Source organism: Oryctolagus cuniculus, chromosome 10 (assembly GCF_964237555.1).
Source record: "Oryctolagus cuniculus chromosome 10, mOryCun1.1, whole genome shotgun sequence".
Taxonomy (NCBI): domain Eukaryota; kingdom Metazoa; phylum Chordata; class Mammalia; order Lagomorpha; family Leporidae; genus Oryctolagus; species Oryctolagus cuniculus.
Genome location: NC_091441.1, coordinates 101,675,641 through 101,689,862, shown reverse-complemented (window position 1 = coordinate 101,689,862; position 14,222 = coordinate 101,675,641). Strand labels below are relative to the sequence as shown.

The following is a 14,222-nucleotide window of genomic DNA, read 5'->3' as shown; positions in this document are numbered from 1 at the left end:
GCGCCGGATTCTGTCCCGGTTGCCCCTCTTCCAGGCCAGCTCTCTGCTGTGGCCTGGGAAGGCAGTGGAGGATGGCCCAAGTATTTGGGCCCTGCACCCCATGGGAGACCAGGAGAAGCACCTGGCTCCTGCCTTCGGATCTGCGCGATGTGCTGGCTGCAGCGTGCCAGCCGTGGCGGCCATTGGAGGGTGAACCAACGGCAAAAGGAAGACCTTTCTCTCTGTCTCTCTCTCTCAGTATCCACTCTGTCAAAAAAAAAAAAAAAAAAAAAGTAACCATGTTTGGGGCGGGCACTGTGGCTTAGCGGGTTAATGCCCTGACCTGAAGCACCGCCATCCTATATGGGTGCCAGTTCAAAACCCAGCTGCTCCGCTTCTGATCCAGCTCCCTGCTAATGTGACTTTCAAATAAATAAATAAATCTTTAATAAAAAAAAATACCGATGCCAAAAGTCTAATTTCATGAAACAGTGATCATACAGCTTAATGCAAGCAAAAAGTCCCAGAAAAGATGCATTAAAGTAAAAAATCTAAATGGGGTAGATAGAAAAGTACCTTGTAGTTCCCAAAAATATGTCAAAGACTGTACAGCTCCATCCCAAACCAATTGCACGTTATTGATGAAAAATTCAAACTTAAAGAGAATAAGGGACATTTACGGTACAGTGGGAGACTCACAGCTAAACCATAAGCCACCAGCTGCAGTAGAACTAGAACTAGAACTTAGGTTAAATTATTTCGGAAAGTTATTGGCTATATGGTTTGGCTCTTAGAAGAGTCACAAATAAGATCTATTAGTTCACAGATCAAAAAGTAAAAAATATCCAGGAGTCAAAAGCACTACCTTCAACATGAGAGGAAATCTATGGCATATATTTATGTGGGAAGTGGGTCAATACCTCAGTGATGTAGGTTTATGTGAAGAATGGGTTGATAAGCTTTCTCAATCTAAAATAGTTTTAATAGCTCTATTGTTCAATATCTTTTATTACTAAAAAAAAAAAAAATCAAATTTGGTACCTTAACAAGATCTGACAAAGAATCTGAACACAATGGTACACACTGAACTTCATCAAATTAAAATTTAGTTTTACATTCTGACATCTCTGAAACAACATCTAAGATATTTATTGCTAAGGAGAGGTGATAAGTAAATACTACTTGAATTCTCAGACTCTAGACCAGAAAAATGACAGCTGTCACAATCTGAGTAGGGGCCAGTGCTGTGGCGTAGAAGGTAAAGCCGCCGCCTGCAGTGCCAGCATCCCATATGGGTGCCGGTTTGAGTCCCGGCTGCCCCTCTTCTGATCCAGCTCTCTGCTATGGCCTGGGAAAGCAGTAGAAGATGGCCCAAGTCCTTGGGTCCCTGCACCCGCATGGGAGACCTGGAAGAGGCTCCTGGCTTCAGATAGGCACAGCTCTGGCCACTGCAGTCAACTGGGGAATGAACCATTGGATGGAAGACCTTTCTCTTTCTCTCTCTCTGCCTCTCCTTCTCTGTGTAACGTTGACTTTCAAATAAATGAATAAAACTTTAAAAATCTAAACATTCCAAAAAATAAAATGTTTAATAAATAAGAGAAAAATTTTTATAAAGAATAAAACTCATGAGAACCTTTGATATCAGATCTAAAATTAATGGTCAAAGCAACAGTCTTGAACAAATATCTTTAAATCTACCTGAACTTACTTTTTGGGTTTCACAGTTTGGTTCACAGCTGTGATTCATGAAACGAGAGCAATTTCCTTTTTGAGTGGCGTCTATTATCTGGAGAAATAAGATAATTTAAGAGTTTAAAAATGAGACCTTGGGGACCAGCACCTGTGCATAGTGGGCTGGGTGGTGTCTGCAGTGTTGGCATCAAATGGATGCCAGTTCAAGTCCTGGCTGCTCCACTTCTGATCCAGCTCCCTGCTCATGTGCCTAGGAAAACAGAAGATGGCCCAAGCGCTTGGGCCCCTGCACCTATGTGGGAGACCTGGATGAAGCTCCTGGCTTCGTTCTGTTCTAGCCCTGGCCATTGACTATTTGGGGAATAAACCAACAAATGGAAGGTCTTTATCTTTCCCACTCTTTAATTCTGACTTACAAATAAGTAAGTCTTAAAAAATAAAAAGAAACCTTAAAATATCTTTGAATTTTGCAAAAAAAAAAAAAAAATTTAAGACACACTAATTTGTGCATACACACACTCTTCTCTCCTACCTTGCTTTACAGAACTCTCAATGTATTTTACATATCAAAATGTAAAATATCTAACTGCTTCTTCTAGAATATCTGCAACTATAAATATTTTGTCTACAGGCAAAATTATCTCAACACCTGTCAATGTCACTCCCATTTACTTTAAGCTATTTCTTATACCCTATTACATTCCAATCTCATTTTCTGTGTGTAAAATTTAATTTTCAAACTCACTCTATGTCACACTGCTGTAGATCTCAAACCTGATTGTGTACTTGAATTTCCTGGAGAGTTTGTTAAAACTTGCTGGGTCCACCACCCAGAATTAGAATAAGTAGGTCTGGGGGGTTAGTCCCCAGATTTTACGTTTTCACATGAAATGCGGAGGCTGATATGAGAATCTAGCTGATTTCTATTAAGGCAGACATTAAAGACACTTAACAAAAATACATGTAACTTCACTCACACACACAAAAAATTCTTTTGAAAATAGCATCTCCTTATACCATCTTTTTAGTAAACAGAAACTGTATTATTCAGTCCTTCACTTTGTCACTTACTATTTCAGAGAGCAGTTATTATCAATAACCCTCTCAAACCTAGTACTTTCCAGATCAATTTCAAAGCAAACATCCATGTTACCTACCTCATCATTCTTCAGAGCCATGAAATAGTAGTGAATGTTTTTGTTTCGTGCATACTCCTTCACCCGAGCTTTGAACTCCTTATGATCAAGGACCTCTCCACAATATTCTAACACAAAGGTGTTCCTGCAAAACAAGACAGAAATACTGTAAAGCGACTAAGTTTGGTAATACACAAAATATAATCAAAATGTATGTAAAATATCTAGCATCTAACAAATTTTTGCCTTCCTAATATTTTTAAAGGATGCTGATTTTAAGAAGCTTTATAATTTACATATACTACCAAACCATACATTCTTTCTCCAACTGGATATTAATATAAATATTCAGGTCTGGTTTACAGTATCATAAAAAAATTCACAACTGGGAAATAGCTCTAAAGAAATTAGGAAGCACTGAACCCTTTAGAGGCTTTCTATTGTAGAAAAATAAGAAAGCACCCTAAAATATGATAGCCCTTCTATTGTCTTTAAAGTTTGCTAACAATGTCAAAGGTCAAATCTAACACTTCTTTTAAAAAAATTATTTACTTTGGGGCCAGCAGGTAAAGCTGCTGCCTGTAGTGCCAGTTCAAGTCCTGGCTGCTCTACTTCTGATCCAGCTCTCTGCTATGGCCTGGGAAAGCAGTAAAGGATGGCCCAAGCCTTGGATCCCCACACCCGCGTGGGGGATCTGAAGGAAGCTCGGAAGATTGGCCCAGCTCTGGGGAGTCAATCAGCAGATGGAAGACCTGTCTCTCTCTGCCTCTGCCTCTCTGTTACTCTGCCTTTCAAATAAATAAATAAATCTTAAAAAAGAAAAGAAAACTTAGCCAATTATTTACTAAATATTTAAAGGATACAATGCATTGGAATAGGACATAATGAGACAATCCAGTGAGATACATTTCACAACACATGTAATCTTATTATTTAATTTTAAAATAAAAGTCACTTTCACTAATATTTAAACATGCTATATAAGAAAATTAGATGTTTCAAAAATAAGAAACATGGTAGAATATGAAGTGAGCCCTTCACTGCAGTACAATAAAAAGTGGCTTGAGTTAGAGTGCAACACATATTCATTCAACTAATGTTTATTAAGTTCAAATATGCTTTAACTTTCTACTTTAATTATCTCAGATATTGTCTTCTACTTTAATCACAACTCAATTCAATGTATATTAATGGATTCCGTCCCAATTACTTTTTATAGAATTTCATAGGGATGCGGGTATACTGTGAATACTTGATAAATGCTTGGAATTAAATGAAACAACTATCAGACAAGAAAGGCTCTGCCTAGTCCAAATATTATAACTGATAAAAAACTCTTCTTGTATATACAGACAGAAGGGTCTTTTTTTTTTTAAATTTCCTAAAGCTAGTGGAAAAAAAATTTTTTTATAAATTAGCTACTAAGTAGTCAATCTGCACAATTAGTATTAAATCTCAGTGTATCACAGAAATTACTTTCCAGCAAAACATTTAATCAAGTTCAATAATATAAAAATTAAGTGAATGGTGATTAAAACATAACTTACGAAGGAAGGTCTTTGGCAGCTCTCAAGCCCCAGCCTTTCTTTTCTGTGAGTATAACTTCCACATCTGCGTGCTGTTTTCTCTGAAACCGTCTATTGGAACAATAATCCCCATTTGGACACCGAGAAGAACTGACAAGAGAAATGAGTGAAAACTAGTTAGGACAGCAAAAAAAACCATCTTCACTAGATTATATAACTGTAAGTATTCCCATCTTTATGTCATGATCAGCATATTTGAGGCTAATCCCAAATGAGCCTTCCTCAATTATTTCCATCACAAAGGGATGCCTTGCAGCTGTCTACACTGTTACCTACACAGAATATACTCCCAATAGAGCCTTGTCATCTGGTTATCACTCCCTGTCTAGAAAACATTTTCAGGCTGCATGTAAGTTTACAGTACATTGAAAATTCTGCAGAATTAACTTTCTATCAGTTCACCTTCCTTTACATCCCACTCCAATCACTATTAATTTGTTCTTTTGAATGAAAATAATTACTTACTACAGCTTACTACATTTCAGAGAAACCAGTCATTATTAAACATATCCTTATTTAGAATAAATCCAACAACTCCAATGGTTACTAGACTAAAACAAAACATTCACTGACTTTTTAATACTCCAAAGCTGGCATATATAAGGGTTTTTCATGCCAGCTAAGACTACTATAGAAATTACCAACAATTTTTTTTAAAGATCTATTTATTTATTTATTTGAAAGGCAGAGTTATAAAGAGGCAGAGGCACAGGAAGAGATTGAGAAAGGGTGGGAGGGGGGGAATTCCATCCACTGCTTCATTCCCCAAATGGCCACAGCTGGAACTGGGCTGATCCAAAGCCAGGAGCCTGGAGCTTCTTCCAGGTTTCCCATGTGGGTGCATGGACATAAGGACTTGGGCCATCTTCTGCTGCTTTCCCAGGCACATGAGCAGGGAGCTGGATCAGAAGCAGAGCAGCCAGGACTCGAACTGGCGCCCACATAGGATGCCAGCACTCCATGTGGCAGCTTTACCTGCTACACCACAGTGCCAGCCCCAACAATAATTTCTAATACATTATTATTCACTGCCAAACTAGCAATATGTAACATTTTTACCAATGCACCACAGATGGAGTACTTGCTCTAGATTGAGTTAATGAAGGCGAGTTTTAAGGAGGCAACAGAATTAAAGCACCAATCTCTACAACACAGAGATAAGGAGAGCTGAAGATAAACTGTTCCTATGTGCAGAGTGCAGACATAGAAAACGAGACCTATTTGGGGAAGGGGAATAAAACAGCTAATGGTAACTCTTAAGAAAGATGGATTTCTGGAGAATGGATAGGCAAGCTGATGATACAGTATTATGAACAGGTTAGAATCTAAAGCTAAATTTGAAACTAATCCTCAAAACAACAGGAATTACTAAAAGTTTGAATGTGGTAACAATATGAAGAAAGAAATTCTTTACTTCCCATCTGTTTAGCAAGGTTGACAGGAAAACCCAGAATAATGCAGAGTCTATGGCAACAATATCAAATTAGAACAGCAGTAACAATTGTTTTTTAATCTTTAAGAAAAATAAATCATAGACTTTATTTAGAGAAATCAAACATAAATCTGTTTTTCTACTTTCCATACTGGTTTTTAACTGCTTCATAAAGCCTCTGTATTTGAAGCTACTTTCATGCTTCGAATTTCTAACATTGAAAACTGTATCTTCTGGGGCCCTTGGTTCTCTTTCCCGTCTTGCAAGATGGCGGGTGAAAAAGCTCCAGCTTCAAAGCCGGACGCTACGAAGAAATCTCCAGCCAAGAAAGCCGATCATGCCCGCGGCAAGGCAAAGACGACGACCCTCACGGATAAAAAGCCCAAGAAGGGGAAGCCCCACTGCAGCCGAAACCCCGTCCTGTGAGAGAGATTGGCAGACACTCCCGCTCTGCCATGTACTCCAGGAAAGCCCTGTACAAGAGGAAGTACGCGGCTCCCAAGTTCAGGATTGAAAGGAAGGAGGAGAAGGTTCTGGCTACCATCACGAAACCAGTTGGTGGCGACGAGAATGGTGGCACCAGGGTGGTCAAGCTTCACAAAACGCCACGATACTATCCCACCGAAGATGTCCCTCGGAAGCTGTTGAGCCACGGGAAAAAGCCTCTCAGTCAGCACGTGAGGAAGCTGCGGGCCAGCATCACCCCTGGGACCATCCTCATCATCCTCACGGGGCGCCACAGGGGCAAGAGGGTAGTTTTCCTGAAGCAGCTGAGAAGTGGTTTGCTGCTTGTGACTGGGCCTCTTTCCCTGAATCGGGTTCCTCTGCGTAGAACACACCAAAAATTTGTCATCGCCACCTCCACAAAAATTGACATCAGCGGTGTGAAAATCCCAAAGCATCTCACGGATGCTTATTTCAAGAAGCAGCTGCAGAAACCCAGACACCAGGAAGGCGAGATCTTCGACACGGAGAAGGAGAAATACGAGATAACAGAGCAGCGCAAGGCTGATCAGAAAGCTGTGGATTCGCAAATACTGCCGCAGCTCCAGGGATACCTGCGATCTGTCTTTGCAGGTATTGAACGGAGTTTACCCTCACAAACTGGTGTTCTGATTTCGGAGGAGAAGCTCATTAAATAATGAACAACAACAACAAAAAGAAAACTGTATCTTCTAAATATTTTTATACAGCAATGAAACAGCCAAACTGTGATGTCTGGCATAAATCCATACTACCACAAAGTAAAACATAACCCAATCATATTTTCCAAGCTTCCCTCTTCAACAACAGCTATACATATTTTCTATATACTTTATAACTATTTTTATTAAAATCAATTTTCTAAATCACTTATACAGGCTATAGAAAAATGATTTGTAGCAAGTGATCATTAAAATTACCTTCCATATAATTCTATGCCTACCCTCAATCATCCCTGCCACCATCAAAAATACTACTCAAGTGAACAGTGATACAATTTACTGTTACAAGGGCCCAGAACAATCTGTAATTTTAACTTCCTAAATATTTAATGATTTCAACTTTCTGCCCATATAAACAAAAACTAAAGTGGTCAAAAATCAGAGGAAAAATGCACAGTACAAAGATCATTTAGTTACAACTTTATTAACACATTTCCTCAAGTTATAAGCACACTTTAATATTAAATTACATTGTGCATATGCAACTACAACAGTTTAGATTTGTTCAGGAACATGTAATTACATTAAAAAGTAACTTTCTAAATATTTCATAGGCAAACTACTTAAGGGCCATTTAAATTAAGGGGAAAATAAGCATTTTTTGTCTTTAAGAACTAACACATACCAAAAAGCAGTTATGTGTTCATTTAAATCTTGAGGAAGTCTAATGATGAAGTTTGTTGTTGACTTTCTGAAAATGCAATGCAGATATGCGCTTAATCACTGTTCATACAGTGATGGAATGGTAAACACAGACACAATCTCTTAAGTGCATGGTTGCAGGATATTACAGGTATAAAAAAAAACTGTGACACTGACAATGCTTAAAGGAAGAAAGAACTAAAGTCCAGAAAAATGTTCGAGATCAAGAATATACATTCTTAAAAAGAAAGGAGGCTGATGTTTGGCCTAAGTTAGGACTCTGGCTAAGATACTAATGTACTTGGTGTGGGTTCAGTTCCCAGCTCTAACTCCTGATGCTGGCTTCCTGCTAATGCAGACCCTGAGAATCAGCAGTAATGGTTCACATAGTTGGGTTCCTGCTACCCATGTAGGAAACTTGGGTTGAGTCCTTGGCCTCTGCTTCAGCCATGGTCTAGTATCAGCCATTGCAGGTCTCTCTCTCTCTCTCTCGTATAAAATAAAATTCTAGAAAAACTTTAACAGAATAAATATGAGACCTATAGATTTGAAACAGTTAATTTACTGTCTTATGAGACAAACTGATTGGCAGAGAGTCTAAACCACTTAGGATTGAGGCAGTGCTACACACAAATAGCAACAGTACAATGATTTGATGTCATAAAGGAAATGAGTAAAATGAAATTCACAAAAGCTTGCATTCCTATAATAATATATTAATGCACTAAATGTCTGGAATTTTCCCTTTTAGGTTTATAGTGAACTATCACACTTTTATTTGGTGTACTTACTTTCCCAAGCCTTCTGTTTAGCAGCATAGGCTATACAATCACACATGCTAGTATCTTACCACAAGAATCACAGTTATCATCTTAAATTAGTGACTCACCTTTTTATTCAGACTCACAAATGTAATTCACAGATGCAATTTCATTTCCATTTTAAGAAACTTAATATCTTTCTAGTGGTACATTTTAATCAAAGTAATACATTAAAAAGAATCTTGATTTTTGGCCAGCGCTGCAGCTCACTAGGCTAATCCTCCGCCTGCAGTGCCGGCACCCCAGGTTCTAGTCCTGGTTGGGACACCGGATTCTGTCCCGGTTGCTCCTCTTCCAGTCCAGCTCTCTGCTGGACTCACTGCCTGGAAAGGCAGTGGAGAATGGCCCAAGTGCTTGGGCCCTACACCCGCATGGGAGACTAGAAGAAGCTCCTGGCTTCAGATCGGCGCAGCACGCCGGCCGTAGCAGCCATTTGTGGGGTAAACCAATGGAAGGAAAACCTCTCTCTCTCTCTCTCTCTCTCTCACTAACTCTGCCTGTCCAAAAAAAAAAATCTTGATTTTTCAGTGAATCCTTTCAGCACTACAGCATGATGGGTTTAATTTAACAGCTGAAGTATGATATGTAACTACACTGCACTGCTTAATCCACAGCTGTAGAAAAACATTTGACTTTTGAAATATTACCAAGATGACACTGCATAGTTATGAACAGTGAAATACTAGAAAACAGTGAATGAATAAATAAGGTTATTTTTCATCAGTGGCCATTCATTATTCTGTTTTTAGGAACCTTGTAGAAATTATTTGAATTTCAAATGTTCTGGTAAACTGAATCATTTCATAGCATTCTCAGTATCACCTTGAATTGCTGAAACAAGTGATTCTGAAGAATCAAACTTTTCTTCTGGTCTCAGATAGCCAACAATGGCCACACTGAGGATTTCCCTATAAAGGTCCTCTGTGAAGGTATGCATAACCTGAGTTTCCATGGATTTCTTTACATTCTTGTAACATGGATTCCATCCTATGCTCACCACCATCTTATGGATATCCCCTCTTTCCAATGCTGGCCCAGCCATAATAAATGCCAGTGGGGAGACTGGCTGGAAGGCTGTCTACAACTTGCTCAGGGAAGTTAGCTGTGGGGATGCCCAGTTGCTTGGAGCTGGAGCCAAAGCCCCGCACCACTTAGCTCTAGCAGAAAGATGGGAGGTACTTCATCAAGCTGTCCATGCTGGGGGTGGGGGGGTGGGGGAGACGGGGGAGGCCGTGCATCTGGTGGAGCCGAAGGGGAGGCAATGCCTGGATCCGCCAAACCAGTTGGCAGACACGGGCAGGAGCTCTGTTGGCCGGGTTGATGTACCACCAGTGTCATCAGAGGTACTGATGACACTCTGCAGTGGGTCCCTCGCATTGCTGACCCAACAGAACAGTCAGGCGACTCAAGCACTGTGTCTCCCTGTTTTTAATATTTCATCTGTTTTATCTCTACTTTTAGTGTGCAGAAAGGAATATCAAAAATACTTTCTCTATTTTTGAGAAAGGTATATTTTTTACAAATTCTTTTAGAAGATGTAAAAAAACAACAACTAAGCTTCAAAAAAAATCATTTCATTAACATTAAAAATATGGTAGCCACACTATAAACCACCTTCATACTCTTTCCATGTTAAAAATAAGGCTATCTGGGGTCCACACTGTGGCTTAGTTGCCCGCAGTGCCAGCATCCTATATGAGCACCGGTTCGAGTCCTGGGTGCTCCACTTCTTATCCAGCTCTCTGCTATGGCCTGGGAAAGCACTAGAAGATGGACCAAGTCCTTGGGCACCTAAGCCCACAGGGGAGACCCACAAGAAGCTCCTGGCTCCTGGCTTCTGATCAGCACAGCTCCGGCCATTGTGGCCATCTGGGGCATCAACCAGGGGATGGAGGATCGATCTCTCTCTCTTTCTCTGTAACTACCTAACTCTACCTTTCAAATAAAATAAACAAATCTTTAAAAAATACATAAAAATAAGGATATCCTTTTTCATCAGATTGGCAAAAAAAATTTCCTGAATTTTAATGTAAAGATGTTTATATTCTTTATAGGAATAATATGGAAGCAAATGTCCATCAATTGAAGGCAAATAACTATGAATTAACTATAAACAGGGACCAGCACAGTACTGTAGCTGCAGTGCCAACACCCCCATTTGAGTGCCGGTTCAAGTCCTGGCTGCTCCATTTCTGAGCCAGCTCTCTGCTAGGCCTGGAAAAGCAGCAGAAGACAGCCAAAGTGTTTAGGCCCTTGCACCTGTATAGGAGACCTGGAGGAAATTCCCGGCTCCTGGCTTTGGATTAGCCCAGCTCCAGCCATTGCAGTCCTTTGGGGAGTGGTGAACCAGCAGATGGAAGACCTCTCTCTCGCTTTCTCTCTCTGTAACTCTGTCTTTCAAATAAATAAGTAAATCTTAAAAAAAAAAAAAAAACTATAAACAGAATACCTAGTACACCAAAGGTAAGGATTTAGGTAAGTCTGTATGTGTAGCTCTGATTAGTAAATCCAGAAAAAAAAATATATAAGAAGATTTTATTTCTAGGGTTGGTGTTATGGTGTAGCAGGTGAAGCTGCTAACTCTAACACTGGTATCCCATACGGCTACCGATTCATGTCCCAGATGCACCAATCCAACTCTGCTAAAGGCCTAAGAAAAGCAAAAGATGTCCCAAATATTTGGGCTCCTGCCACCTACGTGCTGTTGTAGCTATCTGGGTAATGAACCAGCAGATGGAAGATCGGTCTCTCCCTTGAAACAGTAAGGTTTTACCTCATTTTATAATAAAAAATACTACCAACATTTACCAGACATTAATGTTAGCATTAGTAACAGCAGTACTTCATAGAACACTCAAAATGTGCCAGGTATATAATCTAAGGCCTAATCCAAGGGAATCTTATCTCCTTATTAATGTCTATTTTCTATAGACATTAGAGATTTTACTGCTTATAAATAAGGAAAAGGTTAAATGTTATTCCCCATTAATAATTATTTTTAATATTTAGAGGCATTTAATAGCAGAATTGAGCAAAACCAGAGCATTCAAATTTACTTACCACTCAATCATAAGAAGTCGATTAAGACAATCTTCTCCACATGCTATTTCACCTTGGGCTCTTTCATCCTTGGAAAGAGGTGTACATTCACACTGCATTCGCTTAATATCCCGATGAGATTTATTCTTCTTTCTATTGGGTAAAATTACATAAAAACTGGTTAAGTAATACCCGATGATATAAAAAACATGATAAAAAAAAGTGATAGATCTCATTAGTTTCAGATTTAATGATCCCTATAAAGTCAACCATTCCAAAAGAAGAAAATATCTAATTATTAGCACTTGTGAAGCTGAAAATTCTAAGAATTGTGTTCCAAAAGAGAAGGCAACCTCAACCTTGGCAGATGGGAGGATGGGGTCAGTCTGTCATTTTGGAACTTAGCCCTTATTTCTTAATACAGGTAAGCTAACCTTTGGATTCTGAATAATCTCAACTGTTTAGGTTATATTGAGCTCAGGAGAAAATAGAAAAACTCTGTAAAAAAGAGATAGCTGGTTAATTAAAATTAACGAATCAGACCTAACAAATGAATAAACAATAGCTGACACGAGGTTGAGGAAGAAAAGGAGTAGCTAAAATAAGAGCTTTTAAGTAAGACTCTCAAATTTTTTAGAAACTTCAATAACATTAAACTTATATAAACCTTTTTTAAAAGGAAAATAAATGTTAAATGATAAAAGATTTCCATTTTACTTTATTTGAAAGGCAAAGAGACAGAAAGTCAGACAGTGAAAGCTCCAACAGTTCATTCTTCAATAGCTGGAGCTGGGCAGCTAGGAACTCAGTCTATACGTGCATGTCAGGAACCCAATTATTTCAGCCATCACCTGCTGCCTCCCAGGGTGCACTTGTTGGTAGCAAGATGGAATCAGGAGCAGAGCTGGAATTCAAACCCAGGCACTTTGATATGACATGTGGATGTCCCAACCAATCTTAAAAATTAGGCCAAGTACCCATCTCTAAATAATTCCTATAAAATGAATTGTGAGGCAGGTATTCACTTGAGATGTCCACATCCCCTACCAAAATGTCGGGATTTCATTCCCTGCTATGTTCTCTATTCCAGCTTCCTGCTAACGTGTATTTTGTGAGACAGCGGGTGATAGCTCAAGTTCTTGGGTCCCTGCCATCCACATGGGAGACCAGGACTGAGTTCCTAGTGTGGCCCTACCGTCAATGTTGCAGACACTGGGGAGGAAACTAGGAGATGGGCAATCTCTCGCTCGCTCGCTCTCTCTCTCTAATGAAGAGGGAAAAAAAACTTTAAATAAAAATGAAGGACAGTTACAGAATAATCAGGTAAAGCTTTCAGAGGACAAAATTTTCTTAGACAAACTCATTTTGGAGAAACTTCAAATTTAATTCAATTCATATACATCCATGACAGAGTCTGAGAAGCATAGCGAAAATGTGATTACTGGTCTTTTTGTTGAATTCTAGTTTTGGACCCTGCTGAAAATTAAGGAAAAAAAAATCAGCCAAAAGAGATGTGTTTAAGATTACAGGAACTTTAACTCCTCAACTATCAGTCAAAGAAGAACACAGATGCTCTGAGGATCTTAATCTCCTAACTCTAATCTGCTTTAAAATCTTCAACACATGTCCCAGTTTTAGCAAGTTAACTCAAGAGCATTAAAATAGTTTCAACTTAGTTGAAAAAAGGATTCCTCTAGATCAACTAAAGATACAATTCATTAATGAGTATATGAGATGGCCCAAGTGCTTGGGCCCTGCACCCCATGGGAGACCAGGATAAGTACCTGGCTCCTGCCATCAGATCAGCGCGGTGCGCCGGCCACGGCGGCCATTGGAGGGTGAACCAACGGCAAAGGAAGACCTTTCTCTCTGTCTCTCTCTATCCACTCTGCCTGTCAAAAAATAAAAAATTAAAAAAAAAATTTTAAAATGAGTATACGAGGACACTTAAGCTAAAAATGACTAAAGATAAACAAAACACCTTATTTCCTGGTACTTGAGCTATAATTTTTAAGAAATGGCAGTTTTATTTTTTGCTCTAGACGACCAACTTAGGACTAACGGGCACAGATTTTTGCAGGGAAGCCGATTTTTCATTAGACATCTTAGGCAAAATTTTTTTTCATTATGTTCATACTATTTTATAATACTCTTTTTGGTAGCTCCTAAATACCTAGCACATAACAGGACCTTACAAATGTTGAATATGGGGGTGGGAATTTGGCCTGGTAGTTAAACCACTGATTAGGATGTCCACACCCCACCTCAGGGTGCCTGGGTTCAATACCCAGCTCTAGTTCCCAATTCTAGCTTCTCGTTAGTACTGATCCTGGGAGGCAGCAATGATGACTCAAGTTAACTAAGTTCCTCCCACCTATTTGAGTGATATGAATTGTGTTCCTGGCTCCTGACTTCAGCCCCCTGGCTATTACAGGAATTTGGGGACTGAATCAGTAGACGAGAGCTCTTTATCTCCAAAAAAGTTTAATATATATTTATATGTAATCTGTTAGATAAAAATATTTCCCACTTCAAAACAGAGGAGGCCTTCCTATGCCTCCACCAACCACATCTATAACACAACCTAATATGTATCATATTCTTGTTGCTGAAGAAAGCCAGGGGAGGTGCCAAGGCTGTGGCACAGCAGGTAAAAGTCACTACCTGCAATACCAGCATCCTACATG

The 14,222-nt window shown here is 39.3% G+C and overlaps 1 protein-coding gene and 2 pseudogenes across 10 annotated transcripts in view; 1 reads left to right on the top strand and 2 right to left on the bottom strand.

The window, feature by feature from the left end:
• Positions 1–14,222, bottom strand: part of SETD2 (SET domain containing 2, histone lysine methyltransferase) — a 117,385-nt gene that overhangs the window by 68,008 nt on the left and 35,155 nt on the right. For all 10 annotated transcript variants that reach the window (XR_007921932.2, XR_007921933.2, XR_007921935.2 and 7 more), the window contains 4 exons: positions 11,557–11,688; positions 4,358–4,486; positions 2,832–2,955; positions 1,691–1,768 (listed from right to left, as the gene is read on the bottom strand). Coding sequence is in view for 6 of the 10 variants with exons in the window: in XM_051852507.2 (XP_051708467.1) it covers positions 1,691–1,768; positions 2,832–2,955; positions 4,358–4,486; positions 11,557–11,688 (463 nt within the window). In the remaining 4 variants the exon portion in view is untranslated. The remainder of the gene's footprint in view (positions 1–1,690; positions 1,769–2,831; positions 2,956–4,357; positions 4,487–11,556; positions 11,689–14,222) is intronic.
• LOC127492448 (riboflavin kinase pseudogene) lies at positions 4,432–11,547 on the bottom strand (annotated as a pseudogene).
• Positions 6,071–7,080, top strand: LOC103349217 (large ribosomal subunit protein eL6-like; annotated as a pseudogene).